General features: G+C 43.2%; 1 protein-coding gene across 5 annotated transcripts in view; it reads right to left on the minus strand.

The window, feature by feature from the left end:
- Positions 1 to 25,002, minus strand: part of Zkscan1 (zinc finger with KRAB and SCAN domains 1) — a 45,459-nt gene that overhangs the window by 6,040 nt on the left and 14,417 nt on the right. Inside the window, exons 1-3 of one of the 5 annotated variants that reach the window (XM_076923400.1) lie at positions 7,803 to 7,895; positions 2,459 to 3,173; positions 1,505 to 1,697 (exon numbers count right to left, since the gene is read on the minus strand). In XM_076923400.1, coding sequence (XP_076779515.1) covers positions 1,505 to 1,697; positions 2,459 to 3,088 — 823 coding nt within the window. In that variant the 5' untranslated portion in view covers positions 3,089 to 3,173; positions 7,803 to 7,895. Of the gene's footprint in view, positions 1 to 1,504; positions 1,698 to 2,458; positions 3,174 to 5,794; positions 5,881 to 7,783; positions 7,896 to 17,812; positions 24,738 to 25,002 lie in introns of those variants that run through there. The other 4 variants (XM_076923399.1, XM_076923401.1, XM_076923403.1 and 1 more) reach the window with 4 other exon arrangements.

Raw genomic sequence — 25,002 nt, forward strand, 5'->3', positions numbered from 1 at the left:
TTGGTTTTCTTCATGTATAATTACAGCCTATGGAAGCCCCAGATAACTAGGAGATGGTATTAACAATTCTACACAACGAATCTAAACAGTGAAAAAACAGCTTAGGGCTCAAAGACGCTTGCCCCCGCCAGCCTGGTGACCTCAGCTTCATCCCTGAGAGAGGATACTGCTCCTAACTGCTAAACCACATCTCCAGCCCTAAGAATAGCTTTTTGTCTGTTCTGTTCTTTTTGAGACAAGGTCTCTTTATACACCAGTGGCTGTTTTAAAACACACTCTATAGACCAGGCTGGCCTGCCTAGAAATCATACCTGCCTCTGCCTCCTGAGAGCTAGAACTTATGCCTGGCACAAGAACATATTTTCAACAGGGCTCAAAACAAGGGAATTTCAAGTATCTAAACCACTGTAAGCAACTCAGGCAATTTCTCAGGGCTATGGCTCTGCTCATGAACATACTGTATCCATGAAAACTGGTAATAACAAGATTTGAAACAACAAGATTTGAAACAATATATTTGAAACTATATTTTCATGAACATGTAAATCTGATTATTCTTTGCAGATATTTTTACTCCATGTAAATGAAACTATAAGAGCAAAAGAGCAGAAACTACCAGTCTAAAATAAGTCTGTTGTGCAAATCATAATTTGTGAAGATCTGAACTAGGGAACAGCTAGTTGCCCTAATGTCCTTTTTTTTTTTTTTTTTGAGACAAAGTTTCAAGAAACCCAGACTGGTCTTGAATTCTCCATGTAACCAAGGCTGACCCTGAATTTGAGTGCTAGGGTTGCAGGTGTGCACCACCACATATGATTTCAGTGGTACAGGGGTAGAACCCAGGGCCTCCTGCATGCTACTCCAGCCCTCTACAGAATGAGCTGCATTTCCAACCCCTAGCCTTTAACCTCTGAAGTCTGCAGAGGTTAGAAAAGGTTCAATCTTTTCCAGACCCAGTCTGTCCTGCTCTGTATCCCAGGAAACTACCTTTAGGCCTAAACACTTTTCATGTTGTCTAGCTGTGCTTGAGTCTGCTAGTGGGTACACCAAAAGATGTGAGGGCAGGGACAGTCTAACAATGAGGCTATTCCATTGTCTCTTTATCCAATGGCAAGACCTGGAGCAGGGCTCCTGGCATGTGACTCTTTCCTTCCCTAACAAGGCTCAGCTCTCGTCTGGTTCTGGTAATAACAGGTTTTCTTTTTGGGCCCTTCAGGCTCACAGGCAGCCACACCTGGCCACTGTCGTCCAGCTTAGTGCTACAGTGGTTCATCCAACCTGCCCATATCTCTCAATCCGTCTCATTCCTGTTTAAAACTGAGCTCACTCTGCTCAACCCTCTGCAAGCATGTTGTCTGGCCTAGTGCTGAGAAACTGTCTGAGGCAATAGGGTTTAGGAGAGGAAAGTGCATGCCTTCTGCCTCTACCAGCCAGGTCAATCTAGATAGAGGTTACCTCTCACCTAGAGTTATACATTTCTCTGAACACTCAGAGGGGTCCTTACCTTGGCGCTTTCTTGGATCCTGAGTGAAAACCTCCTCCTCACCAGTCTCCTGGATGTACAGGGGCCCCCAAAACTCATATTTAGGGCTGGCATCCACGGGCTGGGTCTCAGTACTGCTTAAGGACTCCATTGCAGTTCCTGAAGTTGACATTTTCTCCCAAGACTGCTTCTGTTCATTTGGAGGAGATGAGACCTAGAGACAGTAAGAAATGGCTAGGTGTGTGCACAGCTGATTCAAGAATGAGAAAAATCTCAGGCGAGCTATGCAGAACTTTTAGGAGAAGGAAAACACCCATCCCACTTGGTTCCCAAGGTTACTTCAGGATAAGAGCAGGCAATAGGGAGAAAGATGATCTAGCTCCCCAGAAACTTACTTCTGTCTGGTTAATCTTGTTGGACAGTGTTGAGTAAGTTTCTGCTTTCTATCCTATAGGAAGGTAAACAACTTAAACTAGCTTCAGGAAATCCCTGAAAACAGACCAGATTTACTAGGCCCCTTCCTGCCAGAATAAGCAGTAACAGCTAGAGTTCCTCTGGGACTAGGAACAGAGCTGCAAAGGAGATGCAGACCAGCTGATTCGCCTGAAACAGGATACTCTCCAACCTGTTGAGCTGTGCATATGCTCCAGTTATCCAGCTGATCTGTGCTCTGTCATAAATGCTGGGTAGGCTTTGATGATGCAGCTATCTTTGAGTCATTTCTGCTCCTGTAAGTAATCCTTCACCCATATTCCTGTTAAGTAACCCAAATAAACCCCCCCAAAAAGTCCAAGTTTACCAAGCTGGACTTCGGTGGTATCTGTTCAATCTGCCACGGATTCCCTATCTGGGGTGAGCAGATGTGTGTACTGCATCTCCCCAGGGACAGTTTTGCACACAAAGAAGAATAAGCCCCAATTCCTGCCTAGGATGTTATGTTCCAGGTCTCCTAGCATCTGATGGTCTCCCGCCCACCTGTAGTCCTGGCTCATCCAGTTCTTGTTCTAGGTCTTCCAGGAGAGTGACAGCCTCCTCTGCGCTCTCAGGGCAGTGCTGCTGTACCCAGGCCTGGAGCTCTCGAGGCAGGATGGTCAGGAACTGCTCCAGAACCAGTAGCTCTAGAATCTGCTCCTTGGTGTGGATCTCAGGCTGTAGCCACTCACAGCAGAGCACCCGAAGCTGGCTCAGTGCCTCTCGGGGCCCAGGAGTGTCATGGTACCCAAACTGTCTGAAGCGCTGTCGGGATAGCTCTAGGCTAGGGCGGCCTTTGTCCTTCTCTTCATCCTCTTCAGCTTTAATGGTTGAAGGTCCCAACTGCTCAAGAGTATCTCGGTACCCAAACTGCTTGAAGCTCTTACTGGATAGCTCTAGGCTAGGGCGGCACTTGTCCTTGTCTTCATCCTCTTCAGCTTTAATGGTCGAAGGTCCCACTGGCTCAAGAGTGTCATGGTTCCCAGACTGTCTGAAGCGCTTACGGGATAGCTCTAGGCTAGGGTGGCACTTGTCTTTCTCTTCATCCTCTTCAACTTTAATGGGTGAAGGTTCCATAGACTCCTGAGGTGGCCTGGGGCCCAGAACTGTGGCCATGCCCACCACCTTGGTCATCACACAGATTCCAGAACCAGCAGGACTCTTAGGAGTAGACCTGGTGCCTTTGGATTTCTGGTTCCTAATGTGCCACACTTCAAACCTACAAAAACATAGTTGCCATAAAATTATCAAAAAATAAAATATGTTTTTCTGGTCTTTATCACAGGGGCCACCAGACAACTACTAAGTATTGTCCAGAGGTGGTAGGATGGCTCAGTGGATCAAAGTGCTTGCTGCTAGGCCTGGTTTGGCCCTTGTGACCCACACAGTGGTATATGAAAAGAAACAACTTGTGCAAATTGTCCTCTGACCACCTATGCAACACACACAGATATATATATATATATATATATATATATATATATATATATATATATATATATATATATATATTTAAAAAAAACAGTTGTTCAATAATGTCATTTATAGGAAAATGGATGGAAATGGAGATTATTACATTAAGTAAGATAAACCAAACTCACCAAAACAAGCACATTCTCTCTCCTACGTAGAATGTGAAGAGTGGGACTAGACATCAAAATAAAGGGATGTGGAAAGGGCAAAAGGAGTATGAGGGTGACAAGAAAATGAACTGAGGACTGAGTATAATTAAAGCAGTTCTACGTGTTGTGATTATGTTAATAAGAATATATACTTATTCTTACAGAAGAATCAGAGCTCAGAGCTAGAAGCTCAGAGACTGTACTATTTGGAAGGATTAGAAGGATTAGGAAGTGTGGCCTTGTCGGTAGAAATGTGTCATTGGAGTGAACTTTGAGGTTTCAAAAGCCCACACGAGGCCCAGTGTTGCTCTCTGACTACAGATCAGAGTGTGGCTCCCAGCTACTGCTCCAGTGCCTGCCTACATGCCACCAAGCTTCCTGTCATGATGATAATGGACCTAACCTCTGAAACAGTAAGCCAGCTTTCAATTAAGTACTTTCTCTTATAAAAGTTGGCTTAGTCATGGTGTTTTTTACAGCAATACAAGAGACTAAGAAGGTATGCATGGAAATATCATAATGAAGCCTATTACTTTGTACAAGTAATACATACAAAATTAGTAAAGTATATATTGTTTGAAATCACTCTGGAGTCAGCTAAGTAGATCCTACTTTCACTTGACTGAGATATGTCCATTTTCCCTAAAAGTGGCGTAATTTTAAAATTAGATCTTCACCACAAATACTGTTTCACATCTTACTATATAGGTATATTCGTTTCTATGATTTCAATATCTAAAACTGTCTGAACATAAAAAAACTAGACTAGTCAAATGACTGTGGTTATCAGCATGAACATGTATGTTCTAGTCTGGAATTATCTAGCTTATTACAAATAATGGAGTATAAGAGTTGGGAAGATAGTTCAAAAGTAGAGTATTTGCTTTGTGGAGACAAAGCTTTGGGTTCTACCCCTAGCGCCAAATAAATAGATGAAAAAAATTTTAAAAACAAAAATAGTGGAAACCTAATTAGGATGCACACTGAACTTTACCTGACTTACTTTAAGAACAACATATTCTTTTTTTTTTCTTTTTGGGTTTGGGTTTATGTGTGTGTGTGTACACGTATGTACAGGTGAGCTTGCTTGTGTGTGCATATGTATGTAGGCCGAGGTCCTCCTCCATCATTACTCATCTCACTGTTTTGAGACTGGGTCTCTCACTGAACCTGGAGCGCATGGACCAGCTATGCTGGCTGACTGGCCAGTGAACTCAGGTATCTGCCAGTCTCTGCCCTTCTCGTACTGACATTTCAGGTACAAGCAGACATATCTGGGCTTTTTACCTGTGGGCTCAGTCACTCACACTTGTAAAGAAAACACTTTACCAACTAAGTCACTTCCCAAATCCCATATTCAAGTTTCTTTTATGTGTCTTTGGCTGAAATTAAATTTAAGTGTGTGTGTGTTGTGTGGTGCGTCACACACACACCATCGTGCATTTGAAGAGGTCAGTGTGGGAAACCCTAAAGCTACAGGCATTTGTGAACTGCCTGACATGAGTCCTGGGAACCAAATTTGAGTCCTTTGCCAAGAGCAATACATATTCTTAACCACTGAATCATGTCTCCAGTCTCTTCCCTTTGTAATTAATCAATTGTGCAGGGGTTTGTGTGGAGAGGTACGTATGGCATATGTACAGAGGTTAGAGGTCAAAGCTCTCAGTTCTCTCCTTCCACCATGTGGGTCCCAGGGATCAAACTCAGGCCAACATGCTTGGGGATAAGCACATTTACAGGTTGATCCATCTTTGTGGCCTTGCAGTTAGATTTTTTTTTTTTTTTTTTTTTAACCTATAAGAGTACCCTGTAGCTGTCTTCAGACAAACCAGAGGACATTGGATCCCATTACAGATGGTTGTGAGCCACCATGTGGGTGCTGGAACTGAACTCAGGACCTCTGGAAGAACAGTCAGTACTCTTAGCTGCTGAGTCATCTCTCCAGTCCTAGATTTTTAAAATTTATTTATTTATGTATGTGAGTACATTGTCACACTCTTCAGACACACCAGAAGAAGGCACTGGATCCCATTACAGATGATTATGAGCAACCATGTGGTTGCTGGGAATTGAAATCAGGTCCTCTGGAAGAGCAGCCAGTGCTCTTAACTGCTGAACCTCCCTAGATTTTTTTGTTTTTAACGGAAGAGTAGGTGGGAAAGACAGGGTCTCACTGCATAGCCTTGGCTGGCCTGGAAGGCACAAGAGATTGGCCTACCTCTCCTCCTGAGTGGTGGAATTAAAGCTGTGTCGCCAAGCCCAACATTGTATATGCTTAGAGTTATTTAGTCTAACAAAGACATATATTGCTGAAAAAAAATTGGGAGAAAATTTCAATCAAAATAAGTGATGCAAACAAAAAATGCTTGAAAATATTTTTCTTCTAAGTTTTGAACATTTGGTATCTCCCATTTGATACCTTAGAATATCTTCTGACTAACTGAACATCTGCTGCTTGACCATTGGGTGTGCCCTGCCTTCTTGGAGCTTTCTACTTAGTTGGAGAAGAGAAGCAAAGAAATGTTTCAGTCTCTCACTCGTGGGAGTCTAAAGATATTTAATAAGAGAATGCATAAATAAATTTTTTTTTGGTTTTTGTTTTTTCGAGACAAGGTTTCTCTGTGTAGCCCTGGCTGTCCTGGAACTCACTCTGTAAGACCATGCTGGCCTTGAACTCAGAAATCCGCCTGCCTCTGCCTCCCAAGTGCTGGGATTAAAGGCATGTGCCACCACGGCCTGGCTGTGGTATGCACACCTTAATTCCAGGGCATGGAAGGTAGAGGCGGGGGGAATCTCTGAGTTAGAAGCCAGCATAGTCTATGAAGAGTTCCAGGATAACCAGGGCTACACAGAAAAATCCTGTTTTGAAAAATAACGACAACAAAAACCCAAAAAACAAAGCCATCTAAAGGTTTAGCCCAGCTGGCAAGATGGCTCAGTGGGTAACAAACACAAACTGCTGCCGGGTTTGTATTTATATAATGGAAGGGAAGCACGCAGCTGTGCCAATTGTCCTTTGACTGACATACACAGAGTAAAAAATAAAAACCTAACTCTCACAGTCTAGCAGCAGAAGCATACAATCTATTCAAGACAGGGTCACTTCCCAATTTTCCCCTCCTTTATGCGAATTCTGCAAAGTTTATAAGCCCCTCCCCCCGACTCCCTTAATCTGCCTCAAATCCATTCTGTGCAAGACGAGGTATAAATAAAACTATCACAGATTGTAGCAAATGAACAGCAATTACTACCTAGACACTCTGCCCTTAGACACTCTGTACTTAGAAACTCCAAGGTGAAGTCGCGGTGGCGCATACCTGTAATTACAGCACTGAAGAGAACAGAGACAAGAGCATCACCAATTATACACCAGCCTAGGCTACACAGAAAGACCCCATCCCAAACTGGGCAAACTATTTTTTAAAATTAAAAAAAAAAAAAAGCTTCTAGGCAGGCCAATAATTCGGAGGAGCATTAACTACTGGGGAGATCTAATAGCTAAGAAATTCTCAAGAGTGAGCCAAATTCTGCATCATTTCAATAGCCCTGAACCAATACTCGGTTTCTCTTCAGAAGCCTTCCAGCACTTGAAAAAACAACTTTCGTGCGTTGATTTTGTTGTTGTTGCACAGTTCTTTTAAGTGTCCCCTTTCAACACAGATATCCAACTATATCATCCACCAGATAAATCAATCACCTTCCTATCCTATCTATACTCGGTTTACAAACGATAGTCTAAAAAAAATCTTTCCAGACTTGAGCAAATCCTTGTCCTGTGCACACAAAGCCCAACGGGACTAATTCCCGGCCTGGATTGGACATTACCCAAGATTAATGAGATTCGAGTTTTCACAGGAGATTTCTACCCTTGGGCTTATTCTTAACAATTAGTCCTGAGTTTAGATCTCAGGGCAAGAGCTCGGGAAGAAAGAAGGCAGTTTCCGTCGGGTAACAGACAATAACAGAGAGACCAGAAAAAGCGATTCCGGAAGCAAAAGAAACAGGGTTTTGTTCCAGGGAGCCCTCGGGGGTGGAAAAGCCTTTCCTTAGAGCGGCGCCTACAACGGCTGGGCTGGGCGGGGCGCTCCTCCTCAGACAATCTCCCAGAACCACCACGAAGGAATTCCCCGAACCAGAACCACAGCCGCTAAACCCGTCCCGCCCTCTCTAAACCTTTCGGCCAACGCTCCCCGACCGCTAGGCTAACCTGGGATTCGCAGGCTCACCGTGACTCAGAACCGCTTTGGAGCCTGGAATCCTCACAGCGGCTGAACGATAGCACAACCGGAAGTACGTCAGAGCCCCGCCCCGCGGGAGGGGCGTGGTCGCCCCTCTAGGAATCTTAGCGCTCTCGGTATCCCGATTCACCCTCGAGACTGCGAGTGTCCTAGTTGTGGTGTTTCCCCCTCCCCCTTTTTCTTTTTTATTCTCGTTCTCTCTTTCTCCTTTCCCCCTCTCCCTTTTCTTTCTTTCTTTCTTTCTTTCTTTCTTTCTTTCTTTCTTTCTTTCTTTCTTTCTTTCTTTCTTTCTTTCTTTCTTTCTTTCTTTCTTTCTTTCTTTCTTTCTTTCTTTTTTTGGGGTGGGTGGTTTTTGGAGTGTTATGTGGCCCTGGCTGCCCTGGAACTCACTCAGTAGACCAGGCTGGCCTCCATCTCAGGGATTCACCTGCTTCTGACTGTCGAGCTCTGGGATTAAAAGTATGAGCTCCTACTGCCTGGCTCCCTTTTTGTTTTTGAGACAAACATGTCATTATGTAGCCCTGGCTGGCCCACAGCTCTGTGTATACCAGGCTGGCCTTGAACTCTATAAACAATCCGCTTGCCTCTAGATCAATGAGTGAAGAGCTTGCTATACAAGCATGAGGACCTAAATTTGGATTTCCAGCACCACATAAAAAGACTATGGTACGTGTGACCGAGTGCTGGAAGGATCCCTGTAGCCTGTTGTCTGGGCAACCTACCTCAAGATCAGTGACAGTCTCAAAAACAAGGTAGAGAAGCAAGACACCTGACATTAACCTCTGGTCTTCACATGTTTGCACACACACACACACACACACACACACACACTTATGTACATAAGCACTGTATTAGTCAGGGTTCTCTAGAGTCGCAGAACCTAGGGGATGTCTCTCTCTACTGAGGGAATTTATTGAGATGACTTACAGTCTGCAGTCCAACTACCCCAACAATGGTCAGCTGTGAATGGGAACTCCAAGGATCTAGTAGTTGCTCAGTCCCACAAGGCTAGGTGTTTCAGCTGGTCTTCTGTAGAAGATTCCAGCAGATGTGCTGGCAAGTAAGTGCAAGCAGGGGAAGAAGAGAGACTTTCCTTCTTCCAATGTCCTTATGTAGGTCTCCAGCAGAAGGTATTGCCCAGATTTAAGGTGTGTATCACCGTGCCTGAATCTGGGACTTGTTTTGTTCCAGGCTGACCTTGAACTCAGAGATCCCCTTGCCTTAGTCTCCTGGGATTAAAGGTATGTGCTACCTTGCCTGGGCTTAAGTTTTTCATGGCCACTATGCCTCGAGATCTCCATGCCAAGATCCAGGTCAGAAATTTGTGTCTTCCAGCCTCAAGATCTGGATCACAGCTGAGCCCTCCAATTCTGGATTGTAGTTCATTCCAGATACAGTCAAGCTGAAAACCACGAACACAAACACAGAGAACAGTCTGCCTGACCTCCTGTTTATATATGAAGAAACCAGACACAAGCCAGTGCGTACTAGAGTGTTAATTCATAGCAAAGCTGAGACTAGATTTTTGATTCTCTATTTGTGTATGTTTGTTTTATCACTATAGATTTTTCTTTCAGATCTGGGGATGGAACCCAATGACTTATGCAAGCTAGCACTTCTCTCCACCACCATCATTTCCATATATATATATATATATATATATATATATATATATATATATATATTTTTAGAGCTGGGTGTGTGGGTACACAATTGTAGTTTTGGAGGTTGGGTGGCCAGATGTTTAAGGTCATGCTCAGTTACATAAATTCCAGGCCAGTTTGGCCTACATGAGACTCTGTTAAAAAAGAATTAAAACCAGGGCTAGAGTGATGGCTTAGTGCTTACCAGCACTGGCTGCTCTTCCAGAGGTGCTGAGTTCAATTCCTAGCCCCTGCAAGGTGGCTCACAACCATCTGTAATGAATTCTGATTCCCTCTTCTGGTGTGTCTGAAGACAGAGCACTTACATACATAAAATAAATCAACAAATAAAGGTAAAACCTAAAGCAGGGAAACAATGTGAGGTGTGACAATAAGCTGTTCATATCATGTTAAATCAAGTCGTTTCATGATGATCCGTTCTTTTTATTTTCCATTAGTACAACCACGACTGTATAACAAGAAAGGAAACAAGTAGAAATTAGTTACTGTGACATGCATTTCCTGTTCAGAAACAGTCTGATTTCCAGTGAGTCCACTGAACACATACTTCTCAAGGATGTGCACTGTATCAGGTATGTATTATGACACAAAAATTTACAAATGGCAAATACACAATTTGGGGAGCTGGGCAGATGACTCAGCGGGCAAAGTGCTTGACAAATATGTGAGTTACTTTTCCATTGATGTGATGAAACACCACAACTAAGGTAACTTACAGAAGGAAGGGTTTGTTTTGTTTTACAGTTCAGAGGGGTAAGGACCCATTATGGTTGAGAGGCAGCAGGCCAGGCTCGTCAGCTAGGGCAGCAAGCTGAGAGCTCACATCTTGAACCTCCAAGCAGGAAGCAACAGGGCACACTGCACATCATAAGTCGCTGGACTCTCAAAATCTATCTTCTCCAGCAAGCCCGCACATCTTAAGCCCCCCTAGCCTTTGCCACTAAACAAGGACCAAGTATTTAAATGCCCAAGATTATGGAATACATTTCATTCGAACCACCTCTAAGCAAGCCTGACCCTGACTTCATCTACCCAGAACCCACAGGAGAGCCAGATACAGTCACAAACATCTCTGTAATCTCAGCACTCCTATAGAGACTAGAGGGATGAAGTAGAGACTGGAGACTCTCTCAGTACTTTCTTGCGGGGTAGCCTTGATGTACTTATAAAAAGATAAAGAGAGGAGGGGATATGTTCTATGGAGGTGTGGTGAGGTATGGGGAAAGGAGTGCTTCAGCGGGCCCATGCAAAGGCATCCCTTCCCCCTGAGGGACCAGCCACACGACAGTATAGTATAGAATAGTTTATTCAGGGCATGGGGAGGGGAGTTAAGAGGATAGTAGAGGCAGAGAAAGGCAGAGAGAGAGAGAGTAGAGAAGTAGATGCCTGCCATGAGGATGTGGAGAGAGACGGGGAAGGGAATAGGGAGAGAGGGGGGAAGGGAAACAGGGAAAGAGCAAGAGAGGAACAAGAGATCTAGAGAGTGAGGTGGGGGGTGAGTAACTGTGGGGCGGAGCTTAGACAATGCTAATGTACAGTGGGAAATTTAAAAAGAGATCCTGTGTCTATGGAAGGTGAGGACCACCTTCCTTGACCTCTACACTTGCAGTTTGGTGTATGTTGGTATTTACACACAGACACACACACACACACACACACACAGGGGTGGAGAGAGAGAGAGAGAGAGAGAGAGATCTTAGCAGGCTTATAAATGAATGATTACAGATGCAGTCAGTGATGAGGAAGAGGAGCCAAACATTGCTGACTGAATGTGTTGTCTTGGGTATCACAGGCTAACCTCTTATATCATACCCTTATTCTTGCTACAGTGACCTTTTACTCCCGTTTCCTTGGCCAAGAGCTACTGGTTGTATTAGCTGCTTATCTTGTTGCTGTGTCAAAATACCTGACAAAAACAACTTAAAGAAGAAAGGCTTTTGTTTCTTCCTAGCTTTGCTGTTGTTGCTGCTGCTGCTGCTGTTTTTTGTTCAAGGGTTTCTCTCTGTTTAGTTTCTCCATGTATCCCTGGTTGTTCTGAAACTCTGTAGACTAGGCTGGCCTTGAACTCACAGAGATTCCGTCTGCCTCTCTTCCCCAGTGCTGAGATCAAAGGCATGTACCCTTCCACCCAGATGCAAGGGTTTTACTGTCATAGTTTGAGGTTGTGGTCACACTAAATTTACAGTTGAGAGACAGAGAGATGACTGGAAGAGCATAGTGCCTTTTTTCCTTTTCCAGCCTGTGAACCCAGCCCAGAGAAGGACTGCCCACATTTAGAGTGGGTAGTCCCATTTCAATTAATCTAATCTAGATAATCCCTCACAGAGAGGTTTGTTTCCATAGTAATTTAAAATCCCATGAAACTGACAATCATGATTTACTATCACACTAGTCTAGAAAAGAGTTCCTCAGTTGTAAAAATGTTCTTCAAATTAGGCAAAACCATGCTTTTTTATATTTTTAATTAACTACTCTTAATCTGTTTGTGCCATGAAAGGCATAGTTTTTGTTTTGAGATGGGGTCTTGACATGTAGTATGTGCCGGTTTCATGAGCTTCTCAGTGTCCTGCCTTAGTTTTAGGAGTCCTGGGATTTCTGGCTTGCACCACCACTCCAAACCAGACACCATTGGTAGGTTTTAAATGCCTGAGATGTTTTTTTAAATGCTTTAAAATGTCCGAGAAGGGTCTGTGGCTTAGTGGGTACCAGCGCTTGCTACAGAAGTATGAGGACCACAGTGTGACTCCTCAGCAGCCACATAAAAAGCCACAATGGCCATACAGGAGCCTGCAACCAGGTCGAGTGAGAGACTGTCTCAAGGGAATAAGGTGAAGAGCAGCAGAGCAGGACACCTGAAGTCCTTGTCTAGTCTCTGACTGCACACACTGGCACAAACATTGCACACACCACACTCACATTTACATTTGGAAAATTAGAATTACCCTAAAAATCCCCTAAAGCACTCCATGATAATGTCTGAAAATTGTTTCTCAGCCTTGGATTATAAAATGTAAAATGTGGACTGGAATGTGTTTGGAAGGCGAAGACACAACCAAACCTGATGGCCTAAGTTCGATCCCTTGGTCCCACTTCCTAGAAGAGAACCAATGTTTGCAAATTGTTCTCTCCGACCTACACACACACACACACACACACACACACACACACACACACTTGGGGATTTGATTTGTGATTACATGGGAATTTGCCTGGCCACTGCAGGTCCCTGTTCACAGTTGTTTTTTTGACTGGTCAATAAAGAGCCATCGGCCAATGGCTGAGCAGGGGGACTTTGAGGAAGCACAGGAGAGGGAGAAAGGAATCATCTGGGCAGAAGGAAGACAGGGGATACAAACATGAGAGCTATGGAAGCTAGAGGATCAGCCATGTAAGAAACAGGGAAAAGCCACCCCAGGGGCCACTCCCCCACTGGGTCTGGGTTTGTAGAGATAAAGTATAGGTTTTAGAAAGTAATAACTCAAGATACCAGAGGGGAGAGTGTGTCAGCCACTTGGAGGTTCAAGAGTGGCCCAGCCATTGAGTTAACTTAGGGCATATTAAAAATAACTCTAGCTGGGCAGTGGTGGCGCACGCCTTTAATCCCAGCACTTGGGAGGCAGAGGCAGGTGGATTTCTGAGTTCGAGGTCAGCCTGGTCTACAGAGTGAGTTCCAGGACAGCCAGGGCTACACAGAGAAACCCTGTCTCGAAAAAACAACAACAACCAAAAAAAGAAAAAAAAAAAGAAAAAAAGAAAAGAAAAGAAAAAAAAATAACTCTAAGCATTTGTGTCTTTCATTCAGGGACTCCAGAGTGTTGGGGTGGCTTCAGCCAGACAGTAAAGAGCAGATTAACAGTTTACCGCTACACACACACTTGTAATATAGTTTTAAAATGTGGTAAGCTTTGAAACTTGGACTCATTTCTATGACTTCTGGACTCTCCCACGGTTCTCTATATCACCCTGTTCTTTATTGTCTTCAGAGATTATTTAATTCAACAAAGAAGATGGATTCCCTTCCCTGTGTCACAGAATTCCAGATAGGGAAAACCCAGCAATGTTTACTGCAGTTCCTGACTCCCTTCTTTTCTACTGAGGTGAGTTCTAGCCTCTTCCTTTCCTCCTCCCCCACTCCAAAACAAGCCTTCTCTTCCCCCCCTCGTCTTCTGCTTTCCCTTCCAATCATCCATTCCCATATACTCCAGGTTCTCAGAATATAGTCCAGACTGCCTTCAAACTCACAGTTCTGTTCACCCTCTGAGGGCATGGATTGCAGGTGTGCTCCATCTCACACCCAATGGTGTTTTCATGTTGATCTCCAAGATGGTTGTCTGTCTGACTGTCTTCTTTCTCTTTCTTTCCTTTCTTCTTTTTTCCTCCTCACCCCTTGAGACAGGGTTTCTCTGTGTAACAGCTCTGGCTGTCCTGGAACTCACTTTGTAGACCAGGCTTCCTCAAACTCAGAGATAGATCTGCCCGACTCTGCCTCCCAGTGCTGGAATTAAAGCATGTGCCACCATACCTGGAAGTTAGTTGTGGTTATTTATTTGTTTATTTAATTTATATGAGTACACTGTAGCTGTCTTCAGACACACTAGAAGAGGGCATCGGATCTCATAACAGATGATTGTGAACCACCATGTGGTTGCTGGGACTTGAACTTAGGACCTCTGGAAGAGCAGCCAGTGCTCCTAACCTCTGAGACATCTCTCGTTTTTGTTTTTTGTTTTTGTTGTTTGTTTGTTTTTGCAGCCATATGAATGTTTGGTCAGTAGGGGTGATCAAGATTCAGTTTCTCTTAGATGACAGTAAGCTTCCCATTCATGATCACTCTGGTCTAGTCCGTCCTGTAGTTTCTAGGTGGGTGAACACAGGTGCTGGGAAGCTTCCTCAAAAAAGCATGACAGCCCACCTTATACCTTGCCCCATGCATGTCTTCACCTGGCTTGTTCACTTCCCTCCTGTGGTGCTAAGTAGTTTTATATCAACTTGACACAGACTAGAGTCATCTGAGGCTACGCCATTGCAGGTGGGTACACCCCTGGGCTGGTGGTTCTGTGTTCTATAAGAAAGCTGGCTGAGCAAGCAACTCTTCCATGGCTCCTGCTGCCTCCAGGCTCCTGTCCTGGCTTTCCTCCAATGGACTGTGATTTGGGACATGTAAGCCAAAGAAACCCTTTCCTTCCTAAGTTTCTTGTGGTCATTGTATCTCTTCATAGAAATAGAAATTAAGATATTTATATTTTTATTTTTTAAACAACTTATTTTTGTGTGGGTGTTTTGCCTAAATGTATGTTTGTGCACCTCATGTGTGCCTGATGACTTTGGAGGTTAGAAGAGGGTGTTGGAACCCTCCAAACTAGAGTTATGGATAGTTGTGAGCCACCATGTGGGTGCTGAGAATTGGACCTGTGTTGGTTTTGTTCATTTGTTGTTGTTAACTATTTTATTGGATTTTTTTAAATCTCTACCTCTCTTCCAACCTTTATTCCACCCTAACCCCTTCCAACCCCTCAACACTAGGTAGGAGAGAAACTAGGGGTTAGAGGAGAAAGGGGGCATAGATCTTTCAGTCAATAAAGTAACTGCTTCCTGCTGATTATGGATGTTGGGTTTCTTGGGGCAAGTCCAATCTTTGTCATCAGGGTATCTCCAACTTCTCTTTGCTCAGAAACACTTGACAAACCACAATAACAGCAAGGAGCAGCAGCCTCCACAGGCCTTCTTGGGGCTCTCCCATTTATACCCGTCTCCAGAGTTAAAAACTCTCTGAAGCTGGCAAATATCACTCCCCTGCTAGTGCACGAGGCAAATCATAATCACCTGCTGTGAAGCAGCCTCATATCCCACACCTGGGATTCAAACAAAAACATATTCATATAACACAACTGGATTTTTAAAGAAATCAAAATTCTCACTATAGACCTGTGTTCTCTGGAAGAGCGCCCGATACCAAATGAGTCATTTCTTTGAGCATTGTCTTATTATTTTAATAAGCCAGTAAGTAAAGCATTCTCTTGAGTGCTGTGAGCCATTCTAAGACAGAAATAATGGCTGGAGAAATCACTGGTTAACAGCTAAACAGCTAGCCAGAAATGCAGGTGTAAACTGGAGCCTCCTGTCTGGCATTTGAAGTAAGGACAGTTTTGTACTGAGCCCCTCAGCCTGTGGGGTCTACACTCTCTTCATGTTGTGTCAGAATTGACTTGACTTCCAGGACATTGTCATAGGTGTTCAGAGAACTGGGAAACCAAACCAATCAACCACCAAACCCGACATCTGGTGACAGAAGTGTCCTAAGTAGAAAGTCCCTCTTTTGAATTTGAGATGGCCGGTCTGGTCTAGAATCTGCTCTGTAGACCAGGCTGCTCTTGAACTTGCAATGAATCTTGGCCTCCTAAGTGCTGAGGTGTAATGCTCAACTTTTTTTTAAAGATGTTATTTTTGTTTTGCCTGTATGTATGTATGCATGCATGCATGTATGTATGTATACCACATGTGTGCCTGGTGCTGTTGGAGGCCAGAGAGGGCACTGGGTCCCTTGAAGCTAGAATTACAGGCAGTTGTGAACCTCCATGTTGGTCCTGGGAACCGAAATTAAGTCCTCTCTAAAAGCAGCAAGTGCATGTCACTTCTGAGCCATTTCTCCAATCCGTGTGTGTGTGTGTGTGTGTGTGTGTGTTTTGCCTTTTTGCTTACTCCATCACAGCCCTGAAAAGAAAGCAAAGCAGGAGCAGGTATACTGACTCAAGGAGTATGAAACCCATGCAAACCAAGATTGAAGTATGTTTATTTTTTATTTTTTTATTTTTTTGTTTTTTTTCGAGATAGGGTTTCTCTGTGTAGCCCTGGTTGTCCTGGAACTCACTCTGTAGACCAGGCTGGCCTCGAACTCAGAAATCCGCCTGCCTCTGCCTCCCAAGTGCTGGGATTAAAGGCGTGTGCCACCACCGCCTGGTGAAGTATGTTTAACCTCATTCAAAGTTTCTGAATAGGATGAACAAATCAATTATTTAAATAAGACAAAGTAAAAAAAAAAAAACCCAAATATTAATTTTGTATTAGAATTTAGTGGATTGTAGTTCTACTTTAAAAAGTATTTTCATTTGTGTGTTTGTGTGCACATACCCTGAGAGGCCAGAAGAGAGTGTGGGAACCCTGCAGAGCTGAAGTTATAAGTGACCATGAGTTGTCTACATTGGTCCTTTTAAAAAAAAAAAGCAAGCACTTTTAAATCAATGAGTCACTTCTCTATTTAAATGAGACAGTAAAAAAAAAAAAAAAAAAATCAAGATTGAATTTTACCCAAGGTTAGAGAGTAGAAGTTGTAGTTTTTAAACTTTGGGCCTGTACCCAACACCTGCATTGGGTATGTGCTCAGATACACTTGTGCTTGCTGATGTCAGACCACCTGGGCATCATTTCTCAAAAGCTGTCCACTTTTTTTTTTTTTAAATTTCTGACACTAGGTCCCTATCTTGGCTGGAACTATTAAGTAAGTCAGCTGGCTAGCCAATAAGTCCTAGGAATCTTCCTGTGTCTACCTTCCCACCCCACATCCTCTACTTCAGTTCTTCATGCGTGCATGGCAAGCACCGACTGAGCTATCTCCCCAGCCCTGAAAACCTACCTGTAACATACAAAAACCAATCACCAGTATTGCCTGTTGGAAATATCAAGTTATTATTAAGATTTATTTATTATGTATACAGCAGGCCGGAAGAGAGCACCAGATCTGATTATAGGTGGTTGTGAGCCACACCATGTGGTTGCTGGGAATTGAACTCAAGACCTCTGGAAGAGCAGCCAGTGCTCTTAACCTCTGAGCCATCTTGCCAGCACAGCAGGTTATTCTTTTACTGAGATCCAGAAGGCAACAAAACATTTGCTATGTATCTCCAGTTTTATTTTTTTTTTCCTAACTTTACTACTTTAACATCTCATTGGATCTTAGATGCACAAATTCTTTTTCCTCTTCTCTCTCCAGGATCTCACATAGCCCAGGCTGGCCTCAAACTTACCACATAGCCAAAGATGACCTTGGATTCCTGATGCTCTTGCCTCTACTGCTGCAGTGCTCAGATTACAGGTGTGTGCCAGCATACCTGGTTTAGATGGTACTGGGGATGGAACTCTGGATTAAAGCAGGCGCTCTACCAACTTCACTGCCAGCTGAGCCTTCCATTTCTCTCTTGAAATTGAGATCTCAGCAATGCTTACAGGTCTCTAGCTTTAAGGAAAACAAAACAAAAAACCCCAAAGACCCACTTTTTCTCCTAAACCCATTTACTAAAAGGAACCTTTGTAGAAAAACGAATGAGGATTTAATACAAATTCCACTTTAAAATTATTTATTGAACATCTACTAAGCATCTGGACTCTTCAGAAGCTGGTCAAATCAAAGATCCACTTTTTAACAGCAATGATTTTAATCCTGCTGGCATACAAAGTTTCTTCTTTGGGTCTAATTTATTCTAATATATGCCGGGAATAGACGAAACAGGATGGTTTATCTATAGCCTATGGACAAAAAGACAGTGCCTGAGTTAACTCTCTCTATAAATTTAGGCTAATCATGTTGACCTGGTTGTAATAATCCTTAACTGAAAGTTTATAAAAATACACTCAACTTAAAATTTTGCTTGCACAACCACCCTAACCCTTAACGCTCGCATTCTTAGGACATTTTTTTTTTCTGTTTAATCACAATATTCCTCCTGTGAGAACGTAAGAACTCTTTTTGGGTGGGGGCAGTGCAGAAGATTACACCCAAGGGACTTGCATATGCTAGGCGATCGCTCTCCACTCCTGAGACACAGCATAGCCACCCACTAGTAGGGTAGTCTACAAATGCTCTATCTACTGCTTAGGCACACTCCAACCCCTCACCAGAGCGTTCTAGGCAAGAGCTGCACCACGTCCTGGGGTCACTCACATTCATGAGGTACTCTATGTAAATGCTCTTAAGTGAGCCACACCCCTCACTGAGGGATTCCAGGTAAGTCTCACATCCCCAGTCCAGCTAGGGCAGACTGGAAACTTCAAGCTGTTACCAATTAAGATGGAGAGGAAAGTGAGCAAGCACCCGCCCAACCCGCAACCAAGCTTCTCTGGCCTCAGCAACCCTCTTAGATCACGAGGCTGCTAAACCTTCCTTGGCCATTCTCTTGTAACATGCTGGAGACTACAGGGTAAATAAGACTCAGTGTGGCTGGTTGTCCTTTTGTGGACCAACAGGACTCAGCCCCAGTGTCAACTGGAATGAAATCCAAGTTTTGGTCCAGCCTCTTCCAGTCCTTCAGAAACCTCAAGAGTGCTTGTGAACAGAGACCATTTCAAGGATCAATTAATTTGGCTAATGCTCAAGTAATTTGAGTCACTTTTTGTAAGTGGGTTTTATCACAACCTCCCAGATTAAACAAAGAAATCAACTCTTAATTTCACAGCAGACTGTGACTTTTTTCACAGCAGACTGTGACTTTTTTCACAGCAGACTGTGACTTTTTTCATTTGGAACCACAGCTTAGAGCTGAGTAAACTTCACTTGTCATTTTGCTGTTTAGAATATAGAATATTATAGGGAAACATGGGATTGGGGGTATCAACTAGGAAACAAAACCAGGTAATAAAAAACTACTAGAACATTAGTATTATGGGATATCAAAACAATTTCCCAAACTTATGTTTGACCTGCAGTACTGGTGATGGCTTACCTTACCTATAACTTCAAGTTTGTTTTAAGACAGGTATTTTCAGACATAAAAAAATATGAATAGCAAAACTAACAGTAGTGTTTCCATACTAAGAGCAAAGCCTGGATCTATGTTAGGAAAACTTGTCCAACAATGCTCATTGCTTCCAGTAGTAATTGAAATAAAAATCTACTCTGACTTCTATGAAGTGATCTATTTGTATCATTTAAGTTTGCCTCTCTGGTTCTATATTTCATACACAGGCCTTTGTTTCCCTAATGGGAAATAACTGCACATTCCTATTTCTTTGGAGACAGGCTGGCTGTGAACTTGTGATCTCCGTTTCAGCTTCCTAAGTGCTGGGATTAAAGGAATGTACCACCATGCCTGGATCCCTTACACATACACACATACATAGTTATGGGGGGGGGGTGTTTTTGATAGGATCACTTCAGTTCAGGCTGGTCTCAAATCTGCTATGTCACAGAGGATGAATTCCCAATCTTCTTGCCTCTACTTCCCCAGTGCTGAGATTACAGGCATGTGCCACTGTATCCTTTCCATGAAGTGCTGGGGGAACCACAGCCCTAGTCCTTCTTCAGACTTCTGAGAGTTGCTCATAGTGGGACACAGAAAATGGCTCTTGTGGCAAGCTTGCTGTCTTGAGTGTCTTAGCAATGTCACTGCAGTGACAAAAGGAGTCTTCCATGAGGATGGCAAGATGAGCCTGGTTAAGTTCCCTTTTGATAAGCAGGTCAGCATTGCCTGCTGGAAATAAAGCTGGAAATTCTAAGATAAAATCTTAAATCAACAAATATTCGCAGCTATGAATTTTCAAACACTGTCTCTTAAGCACAAATATACCAGAGATTAGGGAACAAGGAGAAGACCTTGCAGGAAAGCAAAAGCATATCTTGCAATGCTTTACAGACTCTGAGATAGCTCCTCTTCCCTGTAAGACTCACTTGTGTTTCCTGGAAAGTAGCCCTTCCTGTGGACAGAGTCCTTACTTGTCTAAGCACAGAGGATTTATGATTGGGAAAACAGAATTATGGCACCACGGTTCACAGAATCTGGGCAGACTAGCCTTTCTGGTATACTTCCTAGCCTCTGTTGATTATGTATTTCCCCAAATATATTAACAATGGAGAAGACCCTCAGTCCACCTCCAAGCCAGAGCCCGCCCATTCCCTTTGAGTGACAGAGACCAGGCAGCTTGGAAGGGGCATGTACAGTTCCACTTTAGTGTTCTAATGAGCTCTTTTCACAGACTTCTCAGTTCAACAAACACCAACCTAAGAAGTTTCCTCCACATCCCTAGTTCTGAGACCTAATCATGTTTATAACCACAGTTTCTTAATTAATCCAAAACTTCACTTTCTCCCCGCCTTCCCTGGTAATGGGTTCTGCTCAATGGACTGGAACACGTTTATGAGGAATATAAAGAATGACAGGAGGGGTGAGAAACAAAGACACACTGACGTTATGGCCTACAAAATACATCGAGGTACTGAATGTTTACGGTTTGTGAGAAGATGTACGTTTTTGCTGTTTCTTTAGCATTCCCCACACTTGGGTTCTCCTGTGGATCCTCTGGAGTTAAGATTGAGCTCTCCTGGCAGTTTCTGGAACTTATTGCATGACTGCAACAGACCAGATTTCCTGTCCAAAGCAATGAGTACTATGAAGCTGACCTCACATAAAGAGTTTATTTACAGTGTAACCTTTGCCAGGTGTCACACTCAGACTAGGTCGCATTCTGGAATCAATTCTCTGATGTATGTAAGGCATGGACTGCCCCACATATTCAACATGTCAGTCTCTCTACACACATTTAACAGTCTCACGTCTAAGCCTTTAATAGTAAGTGCTTTACATATAAGGTTGTCTCACATCTATGCTTGCCTTGCCTGCCAGGCTGAAGTAGAAAGTTCACAACTTGAAGAATCTGACTTTTGTCATAAAGTACATTTAGAAAGTCTTAAAAGTTCCATCATGTCAACTGGCATGCTGATGGTTAACTAGAAAGCACTCAGGCCATTCATTAGCCTGAGCACTAACCAACATGTCACCATGTTTGACCACGATGCAGTGACATTGCTGAGCATCTAAGAAATTTGGATAACCACCTATAGTCTGATTTCTAAGTAAAATATATCTTCAGATGGTTGCTGCCTCCAGGACTGCATCTGTAGAAGATCTGAAGCCATCCCAGTGACTAATAGTAAGATGTCCCAATAAAATGGGAATCAAATGAGGGATGGGAACACAGGTCTGTCTTAATTTCACTTAAGAACAAAGAGTAATGGCTGAAGTATGTCAGCATGTGGTTAATTGTCTGTGTATATAAGCAGCCAACAGGGAAATGACCAAAGTCCTTTCTTGGGATCAAAGTCAGTATCTGGATGTGCTCCTGGAGTCCTGTACCTTATTTCAGTGGCTTTTTTTTTTTTTTTTTTTTTTTTTTAAAGCAGGCCAGAGATCTCACACAAAAGTCTACCATCACTATGACTCAGTCCTTTAGGAAGAACCTTAAAGCATCTCTCTACCTCCACCTCACTCCAGAAAGTGAGTCAGGTGCAATCTTCAGAGTAGCTCTGCTGATTTTCAGCTGGTGGATAGAATACTCACAGGCAGCACTAAGCAAACAGCTCAGATGCCACCAGAGATGTATGATTGGTCTAAGAAATAAAGTCAAACGGGGACCAGTGATTGCTTGTAGGATTCTAGTTTGACCTGGAGCAGAGGCCACAGATGCCAACCTAATGAGACCTGCTGCTACTGTCTCTCACCAACTTTTGCTCCTGGCCAGCGAACAACTGGTGCGAGATGATTTTAGTTGTTTCTTGAGGGGAAAATCTCAAACCATATGTGGGGTATCCATGTCAAGTCTTCAAGTTTGTCTTTAGCTTATGTTTCTAGGGCTCTGTAGGGCTGTCCATACTATCTCAATGCTTTCTTGAATAAAGCTGTCTGTTCAAGTCCCCAGTACCTGCATAGTTTGATACTTGGGTTCTCCTGTACGTGTCATGTCTCCATCAAGAGCTTCTGGCAAGCCACCTGCAGAGATGACAGGAAAGGCTCAAGTCCCCTAACCTCACTTCCTCACTTTAGTCTTTCTTGAAAACTAGGAAAGACACTGTGTGTTATTAAATACACTGGCACAACCAACCACACCAGTGCGATGGTGAACTCAGCGCAACAGGACATCTTCAGTTACTGCCGGCTAATGATGACAGATGCTTCTGCAAGTTTCTGGTTAAACGTGGGGGAAAAATGCTCCCTTTAACTTTCCCTTTCTCTGAGAAATAAACAAAACAAACAAATTTTAAAAACCCAACAAAAAAAAAATCAAACAAAAGAACAACAACAAAAACCCATCACATCTTTTGAACAGCATTAGCTAAGTTTTGAACAACTCAGCAAGTGCTCAAAACACCACTATTCAGCAGCTAACTGAAAAGAACTCTGGCCAAGAACAAGGGCTTTGCTGTGGAATGATGTCACACAAACAAAAACTTTATAGTTAGTGTTCATAGTTTTCTTCTCTAAGTGCATGACAAGCATCACTTCTGACATTCTGTGGTATTTACTTACTGATCCATATTGCAGTCTCTGCAGGTAACTAACCAAGCTTTTATATTTAGGACAAAAATAACATTGACCTCAGAATACGTTATAGCATGGCCTATAGGTCTGAAGGTACCATAGTTCAGGTACTCACATGATTCACAGACTCTATCACAAATATGATAATTCTGTTAGAAGTCCGCCATAAGGAGTGCCTTGAGTGTGTTTACTACTACATCCAGTGCTGTGCTGTCAGGAACATAACTCTATTTCTTGACAACTGAAGCATCTTTTTTGGGGGTGGTGATTGATAAAAGCTTCCAACACTGAATGATGAAGGATGAAAACATAATATACAATCAAGTGCTAACTTGTGGAGAGCTCATTCAGGAGTGCTAGAGTGCTTTAAGGGATATTGAAGAGGCAGAGAAACATCCTGAATTGTTACTATTTCAGTAGGACTGATGTCACTGATGAGGGCAGGCTCATCCATATTTGTTACAGTCCTTGGAACTATAAACTGGTGCATATGCCCTCTTTCAGAAAGAGATAGAAATCTTTGGTTTGATTCTGACCAGCACAGTCCTAGATTTCTATAGCTTTGGCAGGCTACCAGTGATCAGATACACAACCTTCTGGATATATAACTTGCTCGAGCAGCATGTCCCAATGTAGTTTTTGTACTTAACTATCTCTCTTCATTGAGAAATACAGGTTGTCTAAGTAGGGTTTGTTTGCAGCAAGTGGCTTAACTTCAGTATATTATTCACAGAGCTAATCTTGACTCATTAACTACATGGTGTGGTTGCTGGGAAGCAACCTTAAAGGTATACCCATTATTAGAAAGCTTGACGTTTTACTGTGTGTGCTTCTATCTTGAGTGGAAGAATATCTACATGACCAGCTTTCTCTTGCAAGGACTTTAAGAATTACATGCCTACAGACCACCTGAAGGCAGGACACGGTAATGTAACTCTTAGGGATCCTGAAGTGTGACTTCTCAAACAATCTGATGGTGCTATTACTTTTCCCTCGATGGGCACATAGGTCTGACATAATTCCAGAAACAAAAGGGGGGAAATGGCTTGATGACTCACTCCTGCTTTACACACAACTTTTCAGGAATGCTCCAAAGGCATCCAGAGAGGCTGGGCTGTATTCTGACGCTCTTTCTCTGGCATGGATTCTATGGTGCAGTGTGAGGGTTGAGCTCCGGGTGAAGGCCTTGCCACACTTAGTGCACTTGTAGGGCTTTTCTCTGGTGTGAATTCTCCGATGCAAAATAAGATATGAGTTTCGGTTGAAAGCTTTTCCACATTCACTACATTCATAGGGCTTCTCCCCTGTATGGATTCTCTGGTGCTTCGTGAGGTCTGAGCTCTGGCTGAAGGCTTTGCCACACTCGTTACATTCGTAGGGCTTCTCTCCCGAGTGAATGCGCTGGTGCAGGATGAGATTCGAGCTATGACTGAAGGCTTTGCCACACTCACTACATTCATGAGGTTTCTCTCCCGTGTGGATTCGCTGATGAAGGACAAGGTTTGAATTGAGACTGAAGGCTTTGCCACACTCATTACATTCATAGGGTTTCTCTCCAGTGTGGATAATTTTATGGCGGATAAGGCTTGAGCTTCTTGTGAAACATTTCCCACACTCATCACATCTATGAGTCTTTGCTCCCGATGGAACCTCTTCTGTGGTATTATTAAAGTTTGCACTCAGGCTGAAGCTTCTTCCCAAACCTTTACCCTTCTCCCTTGGGCCCCTCTCTCCTGTGGTGGGCTTTTTTTCCTTGGCTGTAGGTGGCCCAGGCTCTTTCTTCTCTTTGCCAGTTTTCTCTTCAGGATTTTTCTGTTGCCTTTCGATTACTCTGCCCTGCTGTTCCCGCTTCTCTCCAAATTCCTTCTGGAATCTTCCTGCAATCTCCCCATGTGAGGTGGAATCTTCTTTGACTTCAGCCTTTGAGGTTGACTCATTCCCATTCCTGTTCTCAGAACCTGACATGATAAATAGAAAATAAAAATAGCATCATTATCTTTGAATGCAGGTGTTCATACAGTGACATTTTCTATGAAGCTTCTATATACCTGGGAGAATGCCTTCATAGTATTAAAGATAAAAGTAGAAAAGGGGAAAAATTTAACAATACCAGGAAGAAGAGCTGGGATGAAAGTGGAAAAAAATCATGGTATTGGTAAAGAGCACAGAGAAGGCCAGGCAGAGCGGTGCATCCACAGTGCTGCACAGCCAGCACTCAATAGT

The sequence above is a fragment of the Arvicanthis niloticus genome, chromosome 24, assembly GCF_011762505.2.
Source record: "Arvicanthis niloticus isolate mArvNil1 chromosome 24, mArvNil1.pat.X, whole genome shotgun sequence".
NCBI classification, from domain to species: Eukaryota; Metazoa; Chordata; class Mammalia; order Rodentia; family Muridae; genus Arvicanthis; species Arvicanthis niloticus.